The 23,038-nt window shown below is 35.0% G+C and overlaps 1 protein-coding gene and 1 pseudogene across 1 annotated transcript; both read right to left on the bottom strand.

Annotated features, from left to right (window-relative positions):
• Positions 1–6,972: 6,972 nt before the first annotated feature.
• On the bottom strand, positions 6,973–9,865 carry LOC120152659 (annotated as a pseudogene).
• Positions 9,866–10,899: 1,034 nt separating this feature from the next.
• LOC120152658 (transcription factor VIP1-like) lies at positions 10,900–13,739 on the bottom strand. The gene is made up of 4 exons (XM_039164844.1): positions 13,084–13,739; positions 12,763–12,895; positions 11,684–11,768; positions 10,900–11,308 (listed from the first exon to the last, which is right to left on the bottom strand). The coding sequence occupies exons 1-4, from the start codon at positions 13,620–13,622 to the stop codon at positions 11,127–11,129; spliced, it is 939 nt and encodes a 312-aa protein (XP_039020775.1). The 5' UTR covers positions 13,623–13,739; the 3' UTR covers positions 10,900–11,126.
• Positions 13,740–23,038: the final 9,299 nt, after the last annotated feature.

Here is a 23,038-nt window from a genome sequence, read left to right on the forward strand (position 1 = left end):
CTTTGTTAGTAGCAGTTAGTGTAGGCCATCAAGCTGTATATAACAGCATACAAGGTTATGTAAACAAAAAGGGGTTTTTCATATATTGATTGCAATTCATGAAGTTTCATAATATTCCAACACCCATTTACACCTATAGAACTCAAAAAAATGGGATTAGTGTTTAAGAGGAAATTGGAACCGTTAACCCTTACCACTTCAACAGTCGTAGAGGTCTCTCTATGCAAGGCTTTCGGTTGAAGTGTGGAGTTGCATGGCTTCTCGCCTTGCATGGAATTCTACCACGTGACCATGAAGTGGGGCCATCGCTTTAGTCATAAGTAAAGTGCTACTACTGGAGTCCACCATCTAAGTTGGATTCTTCAAACTAGACGCAATGTTTTCCTGGGTTTTCGCCTGGGTAGAGGATCGTCTGCCACGGATACCTACAAAAGAGATTTTGTAACATCCCTTTCCCGTATCTAACCCCGAATACGAGTCAGAAATATCACATCAAACAAGTAAACATTTTTTATTCTAAAATCGATAAAAATATTATTAAATAGTATGAAAATAAATCAACTAGGTAGTTCATACTGTAAAATAAATTTAACAATTATCGATAAAATCAATTAATCTCGTAAAACCAAAATAAAATATTTGAAACCCTCAATTCATGTATGATTTCAAGCAGCAACTAAGTAGTTCAATTTTATATTATATCATATATAAAACTGCTTTAAAATTGTCTAATTTAAAATCTGTATCGATAACATTTAAAACATAATTTAGTAAACTACTATTCATGCATCTTCTAATTATACCTAATAGTATCCATATTTAGTCCGTATATTTAATAGTTTACAAACCGATTTATGACTAATTTATCAAAGTAGCATAATACTCATATAATATACATGTCAGCTAGAAAAGTCAAAACATTATAAAACAACTTACTGATGTTGGGCAGCGGATATGATCTTCAAAAGTGATGGCAATCCACGCTCCTTAATCCGTTCGTTTTTCTTTACCTATGCGTGAAACAATCACACGCTAAGTTTTCATTTAGTGAGACATGTAAACTAAGGTAAGGCGTTTTAAAATATGAAAAGATTATAAATAACCAAAGTTCTATAAGCTTCGTATTATAAATAGATGAACACGTAAAACTGACTTTCAAACCTTTTTCCTTATACTGTAATTGTAACATGTAAAATCATCCTTTAGCATGTATAAAGAATAAAATGCCAAATCAGTGTACTCAGAAAAACATTAACTTTCTTTCAAGTCATATAACATGTATAGTCACTTTATCATATAAAAGGCATATCATGCCAAAAAATCATAATGTATAATGAACCATTTGCTTTCATCTAAATCAAATAACTTATATTGTTCAAATTTTTAAATCATAGCCTAATGTATATGAAATGAGAGTGCAAGTTACTTGAGTCTAGTTGAGTGTGCACAATATGCACTCGCAAGTGTCTCATAAATCAATTGCACTCGAAAGTGCCTCATATAATTTGCACCGTAGGTGCCTTTTGTAATATACACAAATGTATCTCGTATAATGTATCAATAGATACCATATAATCACTCCACCTCATGGCATGTCAATTGTACCTAAACTCTCAATGCAACATACAATGAGCTTTATAATAAAAGCATATTCATTTGTATCCAACATATCCATAGATATGATATCAACATATCAAAATATCATTTATAAAAAATTAGTGCGTTGGACAGTTCATACCTGAATTCATCCATAATTAAATAACATATATCATATAAAATACTTTGTGTAGTTTGTACCCTAAAATCATTCCAAAGTCATTTTCAAAATTTATTCAAATATCATTTAATAAAATATCATGTAAAAATGTATTGAGTAATTTATACTCAATTCATCTGAATATCATTTTGTAAACAGTATATAAAAATAAATCATAATATAATTTAAATAATTTTTTTTCGAAATCATTCGAGGTTGGTTCATCGCAACCAGTCCTCATATCATACACGATAGTAAAAAATAATAATACACTCACCTGGTAATGTCTCACTAGCAAACCTCTATTTTCAGTATAAGTTTTATTATTGTATTTTTTTTCCTTATATTTAAGCTTACTCGTATCACGATCTCAAATAAAATCTACAAGAGATTCGATTACACAAAATACACATTCCAAAGCATATATTAGTATCTTCACTAACATGATAAGCGCACATTAGTATAAAAAATGCTAAAAATGCAATTAATGCATATTCGATATAAATTTCATTTCACATTATCAATACTAACTTTAGCACTTTAAAATACAACTTAGATCCTCTTAATATCCATATTCATCCAATATTTCCCATATTTGTCTCAATTTCACATTCTTGACCGATAAAATAAATTCTTTTAGAATTCACCCAAACTTTTTTAATTTATTCAAAATGGTCCCTTTGCAATTTCACTTTAAATTCATTACTAATCACCAAATTCAATATTCCAGCATTGTATTCAAACTAGTACATCAACATTTGCATAATTACCAAATAATTTCCCAAATTTTCTAATATTTACAATTTGGTCTGCAAACTTATACAAACTTCCAAAATGGTTCAATTCAACATTCTAACATCAAAATCAACATTCTAACATTTAATTTCAGCATAGTACACCAAATTTAAAACTATTGCTTCTTAATCCCTCAATTTTCCATAATATACAAAATAGTCCTCATTTCTAAGCTTAGGGAAAATTTTCCATATTTTCCCCTATTTTCTTCCCTATGGTCGAACCTATCATAAGCTTGTAGGCAAGGTTTTTCATTTTGATTCAAGCATGAATTCAAGCTCTACACAACCTTTCCATGCTTCTATAATCATTTCCATATAAATTTCAATTCAAACAACAAATTTCCAACCTTAAGGTGACCGAAACTTCCATAATCATTTCTACATAATTTTAATCATCACACATGCTTGAAAACAACTCTACAACATCAATAACATCAAAATCCAACTTCAATTCATCAAAATCCAACCTTCCCTTCATACACCCAAATCATGAAACGAATCAGCCAAGCAAGGATAGCATAAAATATTTACACCAAATGATAGAGAATTTGTTGTAGATCAATTCTCTATTTTACACCTTAATCCAAAAATCAAGGGAAATGGCTTAAAATGAAAAAGAAAATTTCTTAGCTTTGTTCATGGAGCTCACGGTAATGGAGTGTTTGGAGGAAGAATATGTCTTGAAAATTCTTTAAAAATTATCTCTTAACACTTGTCTTTAACCAATTAAATGAATTAAAAATTTATTTTATGCTAAAAGATTATTTTACCAGTAAAAATTTATGATAATTACTACCATGACATTATCCTTCATACATCATTTCTTACATTATCAAAGTAAAAAATGAACAAAAATATTCATTATTTCCAAAATTTTCCTTTTAGTTTTCCTAAATTTACAATCTAGTCACTTAAATCCAACGGTCTAGATTTAACATGAAAAATCAATTTAAATCTATCAGTCCATGTTAAATTTCACCAATTAAAAATATTAAAATGACATTATTAACCTTTTAATTTCATCCTTCAAAATTTCCTGAATTTCCGATTCGATCCGAGTATATGAATTTTTTATCGGACTTTTCTACTTTATAAATTTTTATACAAATTCCGATCAAAAATTTGATTCCCTCAAAAACTTCATTCTTTTGGGGTGAACTACCCATTTATAGAATAAAATTTCTTTTTACAAAAATTACCATTTTGGTCCCTAAAATTTTTCCAAATTTATACTTTGTCCACTAAACTTTCGAAGATTACATTTTGGTCACTAGCCAAAATGTTGGGTATTACAGATTCCTTAGTTGTTCGACATATTATTGTCTTTAGCCTTATATTGCTCAGAATTAGAAAGATTTTGAGTTATAGGAACGGAAATAATTTTGTTGACTGATTTCTGTATCAGTTGGAATATGATTCTGATTGTCCTTCAGGATATGTTTGGTGTATATAGGGATGCACAAAGTCTGATTTAAATTCACCGTTCCGGTTTTTTCACCTAGCCAACAAACCGGATTTTAAAAAAATCGGTTCGGATCCTAACCGGTTTGGAAGGCCGGATGGGGTAACCGGTTTCGGTTTGAAAAAAAACCGGTTTTTAATCCGGTAAAAAAACCGGTCGTCCAATTTTTCCCAAACCGGTTATATTAACGGCTAGTTTTTAAATCCCATACCGGATTTTTTTCGGATAAAAAACCGTTTTTTTTTCAAACCGGTTATACTATCTGATTTTAAAATATCGATCCGGTTTAAAAAAACGGTTTTTCTCAAATTCGGTTTCGGATATTTTTTGTACAAAATCGGATATTCGGATTTTTTGTGCACCTCTAGGTGTATATATCAAAGCCCCATATCTTGATTCTGATTCCTTAGTTTCCTTGGATAACTTTGATTTTTTAGCACTATTCGTTTGGGTTCAACGACAACGCTTCTCAACATTCATCCAGGGACCATACTGTTCGTTTTTGGCGTAGTTGTAATGATAAGAGCAATAACATCAGTCGAGACCATATCCTTATTCGTAAACCCACTTGATGTTGATACGGGGGAGTACTTGGAATCGGAATAGGGATATTATCCTCCAGTTGTTGTGAACCATGAGGACATTCATCTTTTAGGTGGCCGAATCTACCGTACAATAAGCAAACAAGAGGGAGATTGTCATACTCGACAACTTGGATTTATTTTTTACCCACCACTCGAGAAACTACGGGTTTCTTTAGGTCGACATAAACGTTGATTCTAGCAAATCTTCTCCTATTGTTAGTGGCATTATAGAAGTCAAACTTGACCACCTTTCCGACCAAATTGTCTATACCATACAATATTTTCTTCTTGTAAATATATTTCGATAGGCAAGGAAAGTGTGTCCAGGCGATCACTGATGTAGGATATGGCTCTGATGTTCAGAAGTCCATCGTCCATGGTTAAACCATTAAATACTGACCATAGATTATCCAAATACCCTGAGCAAAGACCTTTCCGTAGTCTTCATCATTTTGAAATTTAGCCAAGAAATATTTAAAATGGGATATACAAATAAATTTGAAGACAGAAACATAATGATCAGTAGGAATATGAAAAAAATTGTCTGAACACTTATTTTTTAAAATAAATTTAAAATACTATTTTTAATAAAATATTATGTTATAGATTAAAAAAATATACTTCAATCAGCAAATTAAAATTTTAAAATACTACTCAATTCCGAAACATTCGTTTTCTAGGGAAAATGTTTTATCTTATTCCAATAATACGCCCTTTTTATCCCTTTGGAAGAATTTCAAGTATTGTGATTATAAAGTAATATTTGTTCTAAAAATTCTCAATAATTTGACGATGAAAACTCATAACCTTACAATCTCTGATATTTGAACTTGGGACCTGTAGAAATAACAATCGTCCCTTTAACTATTGAGGTAACTTCATTCATGCAAGTGTTGTTTTAACTATAACATTAGCAGGAGAATTTTCTTATTTGCCAACAAACTTTGTTATATATGAACTTAAAGAATTTTGTTATTCCTTGAAATCTTGAGTTTAAATAGTTATATTTGTAAGGTGTATGCATTCTCAGGGTCGTATTTGGGTATGGGCCAGGCCCATAATTATGAAATTTAAATATAATTTTAAAAAAATACTCTTATAAGTTGATAAATAATTTTTTGATATTTTTAATTAAATTTAATGTATTTATTAGATATTTTACTAAAAATAATAGAAAATGTAATTTATAAATAACTTAATTCTTAATACTTATTATTAGAAGCAATATTTATTATTAGAGGCCTAATTTTAAATTCATCCTTAAGCCACTAAAATCTTAAAAACGAGTTTGTATGTTATCTAGGGATGGCAAACGGGTCCAGTTTCGTGGATTCCGCACCGCATCCGCTCCAATTGGAGCGGGGATGGGTATAATTTTAGCGGGTAGTGGGCGGGTGTGGATTTATAAAGTGATACCCATCGTGGGTGGTGGGCGGGTAATGGGTATGAGACATTACTCGCCCTACATCTGCCCGGCCCGCATCTGCCTGCCCCACATCCGCCCGCCCAGCTAAATATCTATTAAATTTTGGACCATTATGAATTTAGGTGTAATTTTAAAGACTAATTTATAAATTTTAATATTGTATAATATATAACATATAATTTAACCAAATATTAAGGATATTTAGTCTTTAATCTGGTCTTTAATTAGGGAAATATTTGGCTCTTTGATTAAACTCATAATCCCACTAACCACGTCACTTTCCATGTTCTTTAGCCCATGCTGTCCATCCAAACACAAATTAGCCGTACTATATGCATTAACATCAAAAGCAGAAGTTTACATGTTCTTTAGCCCCTCAAAACCCATATTAGGCGCACTATGAGCATTAACATCGAAAGCAACTCAACAATCCAGCTCTGCGACTACATGCTCCCTACAATTTGTCTCCATAACATTCGTAGAGCCACACCTCTGACAAATTGAAGCATGCGTTGCTATCCCATCACGAACTGTCTGGGAACCAACTCCAACATCCCATTAGTTTGCTTTCAGGCGGGTCTAGATGGGTATGTCGCTAGTGGGTAGTGGGTGTAGGGATGGATTTGAAAATGTACCCGCGTGGGCGGGCGTGGATTTGAAATTTTGTACCCATCATGGGTGGTGGGCGGGTGATGGATTGAAAAATATTAGATGGGTATGGGGATGGAGGAGGGGGTATCCGCACCCGACCCGCCCGTTTGCCATCCCTAATGTTATCCATGGTTAATAAAGATTATAAATAGATACTGCGTTGTAAACATTCAAAACTATTTATTAAAGGAAAAAACCTTTGTTATATCACTACCATATATAAGTACTTGAACAAAATTGCACTTTTAAAATAGTTTAGCAGAATGATAATTTTGTTACAAATCTTTATTCTCTTCTCATTTTGATCCTTTATGTTTTGTTGTGTGTGCGATTTATCTCTTCTACGTCAATTCATGCACTGATACGCTTTCTTTCTCATGCTTTCCATTATTCCTCTTCATGCTTGATTTCGGTATGTGAAGTTTCACAGTGGTTCGACCATAACTGGATACTTGTTCTTCGGCATACGAACAAGCGTTGCTTGCACCGAATCATCTTTCTCGAGAGCTCTCCACCTATAGATTACATTGTTATAATTTAGTTATCAAACTGAATTGTTGGAGTTTTATAGTTTAAGCATTGCATCATCTTACTTGTATCTGCAGACCAGGTGATGGATGAAGATGCAGATTTCGAGTTTAGCCAGGTTCATTCCTGGGCACATTCGTGGTCCGCTGCCGAATCCGAGGTAACTGAAAGTCTTTAAAGGTGCCTGCAATTGAAATACACAGATATACTCAAGTGCATGCCTCCTACAGGAAAACAATAATTTCACTGCTGATATCTTACATCAAATCTGGAAGGATCAAACTTTTCAGGGTCGGGGAAAGTTCCAGGATCATGGTGGATCGAAACGACGTCCAGGTTAATCGACCAACCCTTCTCGATATTATACCCTAGAAAATCAAGTAAAAAAAGTCATTTCCGATCTACATTTCTCGAGAAAAGATCAGAAAATATATGTACATCTGGAACAGTCATACTAATATACCATCAATCTGAAAGTCCTGGGCGGCTTTCCTTGAATACCAAGGTAAAATTGTGGCCCTTCGGAGAGTTTCATTAAGTACCTGGATTTAATGCGTGAGAAGTATTAGTCCACAGTGAGCCTTGAACAATTTGGTTTATCGAGTATATAAGCTTACTTTGATGGTGTAAGGCAAGTTATTAACTTCAGACCATGTAAGGCCGGTTCCGTCCTTTCGATTTGCTTGAATCTGCAGGTGTTCCTCCTGCAAAGTCACCCCGGATGAGTTTTTATAGTGTCTGAAGCGGAAAGAAAATTAGAATTTAGCTCGGACAAGATCGAGTAAACGTTTTACTCTAAGCTCTTCCAAAACTTCAGGGTTTTCTCCAAGGAACTTGATGAGCCATGTAAGAGCTGCAGTCGTCGTGTCGTGACCAGCAACGAGCAGAGTCAGGATATTGTCCTTCATCTGTTGATCAGTGAGTTTATTTTCACCATCAAATGTAGTTTTCCCCTTGCTATGTTTAATTATTAGGGATTCCAGGAAATCTTGTTGGATCACTTCCCCATTTCTCCTCTTTGCTATGATTGAGTCTAGCATGGCAAACATACTATTCCGGGCCTGGAAAAACAGAAAACGTATTATGAAGCTCATCTTTCGTTACGCTATATTACTCAAACTCTTCATTTTTCACTAAAATCTCTACATATTAGGACTTCAACATGGAGTATGGTACTCCAAGTCATGCGTTACATATAACAGACTATTCATTTTTTCCCTAAAGATCCCAACTTCGACGGACCGACACATAGCCGGACATAGATACGGAGTGAAACTTTACCTTAATGGATGCATACGCATATCCGAAAACTTTAGCCCGAATAACACAGACAACATAACCATGGCTTAGCAAAACTTACCTTCATACCATTATAAAAAGCAGTTCCTGGGATCTTGAAAGGCAAGGAAGAAAATGAAGAAGAAATGAGTTTGAAATTAGATCTAAACTTTTCCTGCTCTTCACCACTGGGTTCAAGGCTCATTATCATGTTGCCAATCACTTTGAGAGTGAACTGAAAACCAAAGAGGAAACAATTCAAATATTTATATATTGAAAATCGACATAAAAACGAATTGCTTGTTTACAATACTCAACCGAAGAAGCCTCTTCAAGGACCAATACTCTTTGACCGGACCATCGATCCAGTGTCTCGGTTGCCTGACTGTTGATAAAATGGAAGTATTTTTTCAAACCATCAATGGAGAGTGGCTCAGCTATCAAACGTCTAAGCCTCTTGTGTTCTTCACCATTGGCTTGGAGCAAACTGTTTGGACCCAACACTTGCTGGCCTGTGTAGAAAAGGTTTAAGCTCACCATCCCATCTTTGCCTGTCAACAAGATCTTGCTTGCTTCTCTGCCAGTCATGAACACTGTGAATCTCCCCAAAACAAAGCTCTTGAACGCTTTCCCATATCTGTTAAAAAACAGTAAATATAAGCACATGTATCTAAACATTATTTGTTACTCAAATCACACCATGAGGTTTTGGGTTAAAGCAGCTATGTCTGCAGGGTGTATGCGCGTTGTCAATTGGTAAAAAGAATTTCAACAGATACTACCTTACACATACTATTCAAATGAAAAATAAGTTTTGATTCGTTACCTCTGTTGTCTCTTGTGCATAAACTGCATATACCATATGGACTCGAAAAGTCTGACAGAAATGATAAACTTTCACCTATTACTGGCCACCCCAAGCTACCAGGGATATCCTCCATTGCTTTTGGTGATGTTGATAAGAGAAATAAGCAGAAAGCAGTTGATACAAATATGAAAAGGAGTAATATGATCAACAACATGAAGGGCTCCATTTTTTATCACCGGAGCCTATATTTCAGGCTACATACAAGAACTAACCTAATTGAACTTGAGTCTGTCCGGTTTATAAAAAGACAGTTTAGCAAGCTGATACCTTGGGATCTATGGTGAGATTTGACAGCCATAGCTTTGTCGCTCCAAATCCAATGGAAATGATTATTTCAATGTAAACATGAGAAAGAAGCCACTGTTTTCTCATAAGATTCATCAATTCCTTGGTGTGCATCTTCATAGAAGTTTGCTGCTTGCCTTTCTCTCTTTGATGGAATGGATATTGATCAGCCATAAAAGGTCAAAAGGGAAAGGTCATTATAGGAGGAAGAAAACAAATGTCAACTTTGTATAAAGATCACAAATGTTTTTCAGACGACAAATGCTTAGGGTTATTGGTTTATATGATGTGGAATTATGGATAATAAACAGGCACCTGCTGTCTTTTTCTCATTGATGCTGAATTGAAAGTGACCCACTGATTCGTAACCATGGTTAGCTCACGATCCACGCTTTTTTTTTTTGGTTATACATGGCATATAAGTATTGTGATTCTAAAGCATTCATCAACACCATATCAACTAATTCTGATGGACACTCACTTACACCCCATAAATCATTAGTTTTTTAGATAAACCACACATGGCCACTGATATTTGAGTAAATTTCTTTTTTCACTATCACGAGGCTGTTGGCTCCTCCTCGATGTTGTAGAGCACCGGAATTTATTTGGGCGCTGAATGCATTGAGCCTTTTACTCTCATCTATATTATTTTCTCTGCAACTGATCTAAAGAGGAATGCAAATGAGGATTTGAATTTGAAATGGGTAAATTAAATTTCTAAGGAATTGGGGATCCTGTTTGAAGAGGTGCAAACGACTAATCAAAATAGTTGTCTCATGTGACCAAACGGTACTAGATCAGTTAGTTCATTGCGTTAGATCAACATTCTATTACTTCAATAATGACTAATTAAAATCGATAACGTCAGTAATTAAATCATAACATTTGAAACATCAGAGAAAAAAAACTTATTCAAACATTAGTAACTATTTATGTAATTTACCTTAATTTTTATTAATGACTCAGACAACAATCCACAACAATGGATAAGTATTAGATTCAAATCTGTACATGCAAGAAAACCTGTGAATCATTATTAGTTGCGACATGCAAGGTTAATCCTTGTGGCAGCAGTTGCACCATTTTCATCAATTGAGTAATCTGTAATTTTAGATATGATATATACATTAAATAAGATTAACATAACATGTTTAATATAACAACTCCAGTGAATATTAATTATTCTAATTATAAAGATTTGTTACAACAATAAAAATCATCCACCCATCACTTATACTATATAAGTAGGACCTAATCTATCTAAACAACACATCTCGGTTCATTTCTCTACTGTAATGGTGATAAAGCCATATGTGAAACAGATACGAAGGGACTGATCCCAGCAAGACTCCTTCACAACTTCACCCTGTAATCTATCTACAATATGCTTACGTTGAATGAATTTTCTTGTGCTTCCAGAGCATTTATTTCCAACATGAAACTATGGCCTTTGGTTAAAATCGGTAAAGCGAGGTTGAGGCTGTCCGTTCAAAGTTTCGGCTGTTGTTGTTGCGGCGGTCTCTGCAGGACACCGAAGGGATGTGGAGCAGGTTGATGGGGTAAAAACTGAGGAGGCACTCCTCTATTGAAAGGATTTCCATTCATCGTGGACACTTGGCCAGCTTGTATCCTAAGCCGTTGCACTTCTTCCCTCAAATTTTCATGCAAAGCTACAGAAAACAGAAAACACCAAAAATATAAGTACCTTCAAAGCCTAACTTGTTTGCTATCCTGCCTGTTTTATAAGATAGTAGGAATTGGTTACATTGAAAATTTTATAATAATGGCAATTTCTGTAAGGCATCTGAAAGCCATATACAAGCAAAAATATGACAATCTTTTCCATGCTATAATACTATCTGTCTTTTACACCTATAAATTTACGGGTTAGCGGTGCCTCTTTTCCATTCCATATTAACTAACTCCTTTTCTCACTTCTAGATTTATGGTTTACTTACTTAAATTACGAAACCCACAAGATCCACAAGAAAGAATCACTTATAATATTTATGGTTTATTTATTTAAATAAGAAAAGTATGCATACCATCTCTAAGATGCGTTTGTTGCTCCAGAGCCTGTAGTCGTAGTTTCAATTCCTTATTCTCATTAGTCAACCCAGTAGTATCTCTCTGCATTACAGTTGAAATATATTAGAATTGTTTTCCTTCCTTCAGAATGAGAGCAGTAAACAAATATTTGAACCTCAAAGATGCAAAACAACTGCTTTCCAGGTTAGCAAAAAACAGATGTCATGCCAAGTTTGTTTTACCACAGGAAATTTATTTGCTAGTGCATGGCTGATAATGTGGTAGCAGAACCAAAAAGGATGGATATGGAACAGTTGAAAAGCTATGCCTAAATGGTGAACCGTGCCTTTGCTTCATTCAAAGGCATGATTAAATAAAGTGCATAGTGTTGTCTTTTTACCGACATTCAAACATTGATCCAATGATTGACGTTACACAAGGTAATTAGGTGTGTCGAAAATACAGTTCACAAAACAACGGTAGAACTTCTCAAAGAAGTGTAACGAGGCTAAATATACTGCCAACATTGTTTAGCTTAGACAAAAGCAAAAAAGCCTTAATTACAGTTGGCCCTTCTTCCAATGAAGAAAATTCTATGCATCCATCCACCGAAGAACTGCTATGGATGTAGAAAACAGTCTCAAACTCAAATTGGCTTAAGTGTCTCTGCCCAACCACCACCACAAAGGAAGGAACAGAAACTACTAGATTTCTGAAATGCTAGTAAATAGAAATAAAATACAGTCCAAAATGAAATGGGTAAATTCTCCGGAAATTATTGCAATGATCATGTACCTGATATGACCTACCTATAAACGAATATGCAAGCATACCTCTAATTCATATAATCATATGTACATACAATCCCAACCAATAGAAAAAACCTACCATAATCAAGATATAAAATACAATCACAAAGAGCCATAATTAAGATTTTGGAGATCGAAAAATTACAATTAAAGGATTGACGTATTATATTATAACATGACCAAAAGAGAACATTTAATAACATGAACCACGAAAGTTGAGAACCGGATCACATGAATGAGATGTAAAGATAAAGCTGTAAAGCTAAACCGAAAAAAAGTACATTTACCTGTAACATTGTGACCTGTGCGGAGAGATTGGAAGCTTCTGTCTGAAGAGTCTGGACCTTCTTTTCCAGTTCACTCGTGTATCTAATCTTCCTCTCCTTTGAACGCGCAGCCGATTGCCTGTTTGCCAGAATCCTACAACAGAGAGAAGGAAAAAAAAACTTAATTTAGTTGAGCAAAATTATTGCATCAGCTAATTTCCCTTCACAAGAGAACATTTTCCCACCCATTTATGATTAAAGAAAATTAATTAGCACCATAACATTGTTTTTGGTGAAGAACAGACAAAAAAATCAACTTAAATCATAGTATATAATTTCTACCTTTTAGCTCTTTGGGGATCGATAAGGGCAAGCTCAGCGAGTCTATCAGGAGCCATAGCTTTCTTAACACCATCAACGGCCATGAATGACTCAACGTCAAACGATGTTGTACTCGAACCGTCCATCGAGTTACTATGCCTGTGGTGAACCCTCTTCTCTCCCACATCTCTTTTCCCGTCAAATATCTCACCCCTGGCACCTCCGGAAATCGTGGGACCAGACAACCCGAGCCCGTCGAAGAAATCAGAGTCAACGGAAAGGCTACGGCGGTGGGAAGAGATTTGCCTAGGGTTATTTTGGGTGGGGAATGGAAGGCAGTTGGATGAGGAGCCGTCAGAGGATTCAGCGGCCACAGGTGCGACAGGTGGAAGAGCGGGACTGGGGGAGGAATCGGGAAGGTCAAGGCATGAAAGATCGAGGTCCGACGGGTCGAAGAGGAGAAGATCGTCGAAACGGAAAGTTGTGTCGGAATGGGCTCGCCTATGGTGAGCTCCACGTGGAGGCATTTGGTCTATCTCCATTCTCATCTTTTGCTCCATCTTCGTTTACTTCTAGAAATAGGCTGAGAAAACGGCGGCTCCGCCGGCGGCGGCTAGGTGGAAAAGATTATTAGTATTATTGTTACAAGTGGTGGGAATTATTAGTGGTGTTGAGAGTTTGTGGCGTACCGAGGGCTTCTGCTTTAAAAATGCATATATATCTCTCCAAGTAAGTACAGGTTGAACTAATTTGTAATGAAATATTCTTTTGGTATTTTTTATTTTAATTATGGGTAAAGTACACAAATGATTCCCAACTATAACACATTGCTTTTTTGAGTCCCACTATAATTAAAAGTTAAAAATGGTCCCTCATTTATTAAAAGTTACAAAATCGTATCCGGATTATAGAATGTTATTTTGTTGAGTTCTCTAACTATTAAAAATTATAAAATAGTCATCTGACTATTTATATGTTTCAAACTCATCATTTTCTATAAAAAAATTGACAATCGTTTGAGTTGAACATTAACCTACTGATTGGTATATGATAAAATCATATTTTAATGATGTTATTGGCACTGTGGTTGCTTTTAAGAACTGTCTCAATGACAAATATTTCAAGCATTGACTCGAAAACATAATGTAAACGAAGACTTTATCCACGATACACAACTCAAACGATTTTGGGACTAAATTTTATCATATCTCGATCAGAAAGTTTAACATCCAGCTTAGAAGGTCGTCATTTTTTTTATCAGATAAGGATGAGTTTGGAATATATGAATAGTCGGGAGACCATTTTGTAACTTTTAATAGTCGACGGACTCAACAATATGGGAAATTCTGGCGTACAACTATTTAATTTAAGACTAAGAAACAACGGGAAATGGACGCAATTAAATATATGAAGAAAAAACATATTATTTCATATTGTCAATAAAAAAAATGTTACTAAGAATGTAACAGTTTTTATTCAACCGAAAATGTTATGAAAAAAAGTTAATATTTTAGGTGGTGTTAAACCAAAAATGTTATAAGTTTTATCACATTTTTATTGATATCATTTTCCACGGTTTTTTAGTCTTAAATTAAGTGATTATTCCTTGACACTTTTTCAAACTGTTTGGTTTTTTAATATTATTTTTTAACAATTAAATAATAATACGAACAAAAAATCCATATCATCAGTTTTGACAGTAGAAACCAACATCTATAATCAATTTAAACTTTACTAATACCATTATAAATGTAGATTGCCAAACTATAATAAATTAAAATAGAGAAAATAAATATAAAAATTTTAAAACAATAGAGATCTAAAACCACAAGTAGACAAAGAAAACAATCCTTTTGGAAAAAAACTACTTTGCATAGGCTTTCAATGAATAATCCCAAATATTCTTATGGTGTCACCGAGGATAACATGGATATACAAACCAGTCCACCGGACCCATGCGACACTGGTGAGTTAGAGATGGTGGTTGATACCCCCAACGAAGTTTTTTTTCCCCTCATATGCTTCGATCCTTGCCAAAAATTCCAACCGAGATGATAAGATCACCGATAAACCTAAGACAGTGAAAGAGAAGTTTCATGTGATGGATAAGGATCTCATCATTAGCACGCAGTGTTGTATGCCCTCTACACAATTATCTGATCGAGCTTATAAGTTGATGGAGGCTAGCATGGCTAGAATTTTTGTCCTAAAGCTTTTGGGTCATAATATCGGCATCAATGCTCTTACAAACAAAACTTTTGCGTTATGGAGACCAACACAACCCTTCACGCTTATGGGCTTGGAGAACGGATATTTCCTGGCCAGATTTCAAAATGATACAGATTATAAGAAATTTTTGGCAGAAGGATCCTGGATCATATACAACCAATACCTTACTGTGCAACCTTGGATCCTGATATGAGGCGCTTGCCGAAAATTTGACCGAAAAAGGGAAGCCCCAAATCCAAGATGCTGTTATTGGAAGCGAGTAACGTTAATCCCAAATCGAAAAAAACTTCCAATGTGAACGTTGACCCCATAATCAAGTCAGATTCTTCATGCCCCATATCCTCGGAACAGTTGGTCTTTTAATTTAAAGGTTGTCCAAATTGATACCAACTCCCTTTGTGAAGATTCTAATCCTATAATCAATTCCATGCTATCACAATTAAATTAGGCAGGTCTCAACTCCCATAAACAATCCATAATTTCTTCTCCTAAAACCCAAGTGTTAGACACCAACGTGTCTCTATGCAAAGTGCTCCCTTGCAACATGTCCATATGCAAAGCCCTCCTCTTACTAACGTGGCCCATAACCATGTGCATAAACTGGCTCACGATTTAGACAAAAGTGAGCACGCAGCCCGTAATCCCGCTCCCATGGTCATTGTATTTCAGATCCTAAGTCGATTTCCTCCCCGACTGCATCCTTACCTTTGACCAGTCCCAAGGCTACTCCTATGGTCAGTTTGAATGGCGATTATTTTTTTCCAAATCCAATACGATATTTGATAACTCTCTTAGCGTTGATGGGCATGTGCCATCTTATTTAAATCATAAATTTCACATAGTTATTAGTTTTAAGGATGGCCACCGGGATGCTAACAACACCATTAGTCATAGTCAAGATAACCGAAAGAAAAATAACCTTTCAAAAATCGATCCACTCCTTACATAGTTCGTCATAAGGGGCTAAAATCCAAGAACCAAACCAACAATTGAATGCTTATTAAGGAGGTTGTGGAAGTTTTGGCTAATTTGATCCAAGAGCAAGATCGGTCTTTACAATCTAATGATACGCATGTGGGTGAAGCCAATGATAGGCAATAGCCTCTTTTTGTTTCCCTTCCCTCCGTTTTCCATGGACTTCACTTTTTTGTTTTGAACTGTCAAGGGTGTGGGGGAATTAAGTTTCCTAAAGTTTTTTTTGAGTATATACGTGATTATAGACCTAATATGGTTACCCTCCAAGAACCTCGCATTAGCGGGAAGAAAACAGATCGAATTATAATGCGGGAAGAAAGCAGATCGAATTATCGGGAAGTTGGGTTTTGATAATTCCTATAAAGTTAAGTCGACGAGTTTCTCCGGAGGAATTTGGCTTCTCTAGCATTTCTCTCTCTCGATATAGGTGTTGGCTGCTCACCCTCCTTCCCAGTTCCTATCTCTACTACCATTATTTGTGGAAGTCTGAATAGTAGTAATTGCAAGGCTTTCTGGAGGGATATGACTCGTCTGCCTGTGAGGGGTATCTCCTGGGTTCTAGATGGTGATTTCAATGTCATCCTTTCTGTCGATAAGAAAAAAGGTGGTATTAGAAGAGGGGTGGGTAGTAAGTTTTACTGAGATTTTCTTGACAGCCATGGGCTTTATGACATGGATTTCAAAGGTCTCAAATTTACTTGGACCCTTGGTGGTATTTTCGAACGCCTTGATCACATGGTAGCTAACGACCTATGGGTTGCTTTGGCTCCATCCTATGTCATTCATCATCTTAATCATCTCAAATCTGGTCATCGTCCTCTGCTTCTTCATACCTTGGATAACTCTCGCCAAACTCGTAATCAGCCTTTCTGTTTCCTTACCAGTTGGACCAAGCATAAGGAGTTTAACCCTTTTATCTAGAATAATTGGACGTTCAATGACAATATTTACAAGTCAATAACCTATCTGAGGTCATTAGAGACTAGAATATGAACGTCTTTGGCTACATTATCCAAGAGAAAAAGAAGCTCAAAGGTCAGCTCTCTGCGATCCAAGAGGACATGGATTTCTTCTAGTTCTATCCACCTTAAAGATGACGAGCTCAAAATTCGATCCAAATTAGAGGAGATTCTTGATCAAGAAGAGCTCCTTTGAAAGCAGACGTCTTATGACACGTGGCTCAACACAAAGTAATTTCATTCTTGTGTTCTTGATGTAAGGTGTTTCCACCTTAACGATTGATTGTGGATCTATGAAGGAAGCAAAACAACCTGCATAAGATAATGGTAAGAAAAGGATAGTTTAAGATGGTAAGTGTGATGGTACATGGTCAGTTTAGGGGATGGTAGCGGAAGACGTTTGGTTGTGATTATGAAATGGTTTATGAATTAACAGAATGGTAAATATGATAGTATCTTAAAGAAGACTCAAAGAAGAACCAATGTTAAAGAACAAAGACCCAGACTTTATATTGCTTCAATAAGAGATGGTAAATAAGGAATGGATAGTATCTTATATTAACCAAGGAAGAACCAATGCTATAAAGAGCAAAGACCCAACCTTACAAATCGTTCTAAGGGATGGTAAATAGGACTTTGACCCACTATCTATGAAGAGATAGGAACCACAAGTATCATGGTGAGATAGAATGACGCCACAAGTAACAAGTTACTTGATAAGTCGATAAAAGTCACAAAGGACTCAATAAGAGAAAACTCTCAAGTTTTAATTTCAATTCAAAGTTGTGTTTACAATGCAATATGAAATCTATTTATAGGACTTGAAATGCATGCATGGACGTAGGTTACAATATGCATGGCCGAATGTTACAATTTGCATGGCCTCATGGTGCTTGTTGACGTGGCTCATCACTAATCATAATTTGAGCACAATTTCATGCATGAAGTCGGTCAAATGTTGGTGTAGTGTGCTCTGGTCGAATGTTCCATTATGATTGGCTGAATGGTGCTTTGTTGATGTGTCATTCTTTGTCTAATAATCCAAACATATTTGAGCACAATTTCATGCATATTTTATGCATATATTCGGTCAATGGTAGGGAGAGAAGTGCCTTGGCCGGATTTTCTTCAAGAGAGGTGTAGTGGAGACAAAACCAAGTGGAGACAAGCAATATTCCATGCACATGGGTTGTTTGTAGTGCATTCCTTTTCTCACGCACATGGGTTGTTCTCTTAGTGTAATTATATGATTTGCAGCAGCTAGTGGCCTGAATTTGTCCTCATCTCATGCTTGATTAAGTGGAAATATAATTAATTAAACAAGGACTAATGGTGTGGAGTTGTTATAATGCATTTCCAGCCAAAATTAATCTCCATTAAGCTGCCCACAATCTACCATGAAATGCTGAATGGATGGTGAGCTATTTTTGTTCCCTTAATGCTCAACAAGTTGCCCTTCATGCTCCATTAACCATACTACCTGGATATATCTTCTCAAGTGCTTCAACATGCTGCCAAACAAGTGTGCCATTCTTTAATACCCTTGCTGCCGTGTTTTTGTGAGTGGGATTTGTCTCTAGTGTTCCACTAAACCGTCCATCATGGGGTATGTTATTGGTGTTCCTACAAGTGCAAATTAAACAAGTAATTTAATGATATTGAATCCTTATAATCTGATTACTTGCTGCCGTGTATGTCCTTGTGTTGGTGAGCTTTTGACTTGTATGTTTAAACAACATTAACTACACGTGAAAAAATGCTAAAGGAAAGATGAATGTAATGGACTACACAAATGATATGCTGTAATGTGAATGCAAATCATGAATAACACGTGGAAATTATAAGTATTCAAATGAATGCATTGAATCACACGAATGCATGCAAGCTTATTATTAAAATATACTTAGATGGATACAAATGAACCACACGAATGCTATATATGCTAATATGGTGAATGCTAATGCAAACCAATAATAAGATGCACGTGGTGATGATGCATATGCTATTATTGAGATTATGCTTATGTAAAACTAATATGAGATTAATTATCATGCATGACATGTAGATGATATGCAAAACTATCCTAAATGTTGAACATACTTAAGTTCTCGATATGCTTAGTCTAAATCGATAACTAGTATTCTTAACATGAGATGAATTGTAACAGCACATATTAATAAACTAGCATGAGATAAACACAACATAAGAATGTTCAAGAACACTCCCTTTGTAGTTGAAAATGTGTGTGTGTCAATTCTTTCCTGTCGTAAAATGAATAAGCTCTAAGCTCTCCGTGATAGCGATGAGAATTGGAGTTAAGACAATGATAGACTTCGTTCGAAAGCGGTGACCTTATTTTCCATCATGTACCAGAGGAGGAAGGTCGCTTGGATACTTTCCCGATTAAAAAGGCTTTCATTCGCCTAACTAATTCGGATATCTGACTTCTTGATGCTATGGTCACTAATGAGGAGATCCGTCATGCTCTTTTTGATATGAATCCCCTCAAAGCTCCGGATCTTAATGGTATGAACGCCCTTTTTTTAAAAACCAATGGAACACTATCAGCCCTTCTTTCTGCCACTGGGTAAAAGGAATATTTGATGGTAACTCCATTGAGCCTGAGCTTAATTTCCAAGGTTAAGGCCCCAGAAGCCTTCACGGATTTTTAACCCATTTTTCCTAAGATTATTGCCCCAAACCAAGCCAGTTTCGTAGTCAACCAGAGTATTACAGACAATTTCCTAAGAGCCCAGGAAGTTGTCCACTCTATGAAGACTAAAAAGGGGAGAACTCACTAGATGGTTGTGTCAGAACCGTCTTTCGGTTGGGCTCCGAATAAAACTTCGACTTGAATAATTGGGTTAGAGTCTCCACCGACCATTTTAAAACGAATTTAGGTGGGTCGGACACCATCTTACCTGATCTGCGTTTTACCAAAAACGTGTCGGGTTCGGGAATCGATTACGGTCAAGGCAGGATTAGCACCCTTGAACCGCCTTTTCGGAACCAATTAATTTGTTAGTTGTCTTTAATTGTGAAAATTTAAATTTAAATTTAAAAATTTGATTCGAATCGCTTACCTTTGATCGATTGAAATTATCGCTAAAAAGTCAAAAATGTTAGATAATAAATAATAAATAAATATTAAATAATTAAAGGGAAAAATAATAAAAATAAAAAAATCTGAATAAAGTGGGGTGACAATTCAACTCATATCCGAATATGGATATGGGATATGTATGACCCTCCAAATATGTAAAAGAGCTCGGAAAATACCATGTCAGATTCATAATCGTATACGACACAAACAACCTAGTCCGAGTAACATTGACATATAACTCAAACCACTGACTTTTCTCCATGGATTTTACGACATTAATTAATTATATTTACAGCCGACAAGAACAGAAAAAGTAATAAATGCACAATAACTTATTCAAACATTTTCATGCAATAACAGTTCTTTTTGGCACAAAGGAAGTCATGTTTACTTAATTTTACCTGAACTTTTGTTGTACATCTCCACTATGGTGTGATCTGGAGTGCGTGTAAGCCTAATGTCGTTTCTGAGGCTCGAGATCGAGGCTAAAATCGTGTGGCAGAAATGCCAACAGCATAGCTGAAAATAAATAAGCCATTGCCTCTTATAATATAAAAAAGCGGCAAAGATCAACCCCGAAGCAAAACCATTAAACCCCACTCTTCCATTGACCCCACAAAGGGACACCGCCGAGAGAGAACCCGAAATAGCCGCCACGGCCAGCAGCGCTAGCAGAACGCGTCTAAAATTAGTTTGGGGTGATAAGGCAGTCGAGAGGGACACCGAGAAGAGCAGCTGGGAGAGATGAAAACTGAAAAATGAGATGAAGATCGCAATGAAGGAGCGCCAGTACACGAGCATCATCGTGAACGCCAAGAAAATCAAACTACTCAGAATCGACTGCCATAGTAGGAACTCTACTAATTGATTCTTCATCACCATGTCCGGCTCCGCTGCTGTCCATGAACGCATATTGTTTTTCCCCAACCTTGAATGTCTCGACGTTTCAAACAATGTTCTTGGTGTTCTTCCCGATGGATTCATCGACCTTACCAATGACCTCTTATTATGATGCAAATGTTAAAAAATAAATACAAAGGCAAACAGTTAATAAAATAAAAACAAATAGAAATGAATAAAAATAAAAAAAATGGCAAGAAAAAAAAAACATAAGGAAAAAAACATGATTAGGAAAGAAATGTCATAGGTTTTGGAATGTGGTTTTGGGATATGCTCTATTTCTTCAAAGTCTCCCGGTTTAGGTTCTAAAAACGGTACCCGAGTTTTCTTTTCTGGCGCCCCCTTGGGCTTACCAGACCCTTAGTCCTAAACCCATCACAGGCTTGTGTGGACTAAGTTAAACCCGAGAGGACACATTCCCTTATGTCTATACGGAGAATAAATTCACATGAAGACATAAGGTATATGAATCCCGAAGACTACTTGCTAGGCATATGCGGTGAATAAATTCACACGAATGTGTCACTATCACCCCCACTTAAAACGGGTTCGGAGCTCGTATATAGAGCCTTTAGATGAAAAAAGTTCGGGAAGCTGAAATCATTAGAAAACGGTCAGTCAACTATTTACTCAGAAAAATATAATCAAAAGTAAGCAATAATGATCGAAATGTTACCTTAAAATTTAAACTTACCCTTTTCATTAAAAAGACAACTGAAAATTACCTTAGCATGACTTGCTTACCTGTCCCCAGTGGAGTCGCCAAACTCCCAGAATTGGGCTTCGACTTAGGAAAATGTGGATTGGAGTCGCCACTGACCACTTTAAAATGAATTTAGGTGGGTCGGACACCATTTTACCTGATCTGCGTTGTACCAGAAACGTGTCGAGTTCGGGAGTCGGTTACGGTCAAGGAAGGATTAGCACCCTTGAACCGCCCTTTCGGTACCACATAATTTTCAGTTGTCTTAAATTAAGAAAATTGTAATTTTAAATAAAAAAGTAAAATTTGATCATGAATACTTACCTTAGATTGATTTGAAAATATCTTTAAAAAATCGAGAAATGTGTTAGATAAACAAGGTAAAGAAAACAAATAAGATAAAGAGAATAAAATAAAAAGGAAAAAATAAAATAAATAAAATAAATAAAATAAGGAAAAAATAGTAAAGTAATAATTATATATAGTAATATTTGAAAAAGGAAAAAAATATATATATACATCAAAGTATTAATAAAATAAATAAGCTATATATATATACAACAAATATTTAAAAATAGAAAATCTACCCTCTCACTTCATCGAAAGTGGGGGGCTTTAGTCAGAAATAAGACAAAAAGAAGAAAGTGGAAGAGACTTTAGCTAGAAATAAAAAAAAAGGGTCCTCTAAGTTAGTAGTATATAATATAATGTTTAATAATAATAATGATAAAGACACAAGATTTAAAAAAATATATAATAATGAATAAAAAATGAAAATAATAAAAAATAATATATATATATATATAAAGTTATAAGATATATTACGTAAATAAAGAAATAATCAAATAAAAATAATTAAGAATATATATATATATATATATATTAATAATAGATATATAAATAAATTATTAAAAGTATAGAAAAAAATATATAACTAGATAAAGATAATTACAATATATATAGTAATAATAGACTTATAAGTAAAATATTAAAGAAATATATATATATATATATATATATAATAAAATATAGTAAAAAAAATCAAATGAAAATAATTTAATATATATATATACGTATAATAATAACATGAATAATAAAAATAAATGA

The sequence above is a fragment of the Hibiscus syriacus genome, unplaced genomic scaffold (genome assembly GCF_006381635.1).
Source record: "Hibiscus syriacus cultivar Baekdansim isolate YM2019G1 unplaced genomic scaffold, ASM638163v2 tig00111095_pilon, whole genome shotgun sequence".
Lineage (NCBI taxonomy): Eukaryota > Viridiplantae > Streptophyta > Magnoliopsida > Malvales > Malvaceae > Hibiscus > Hibiscus syriacus.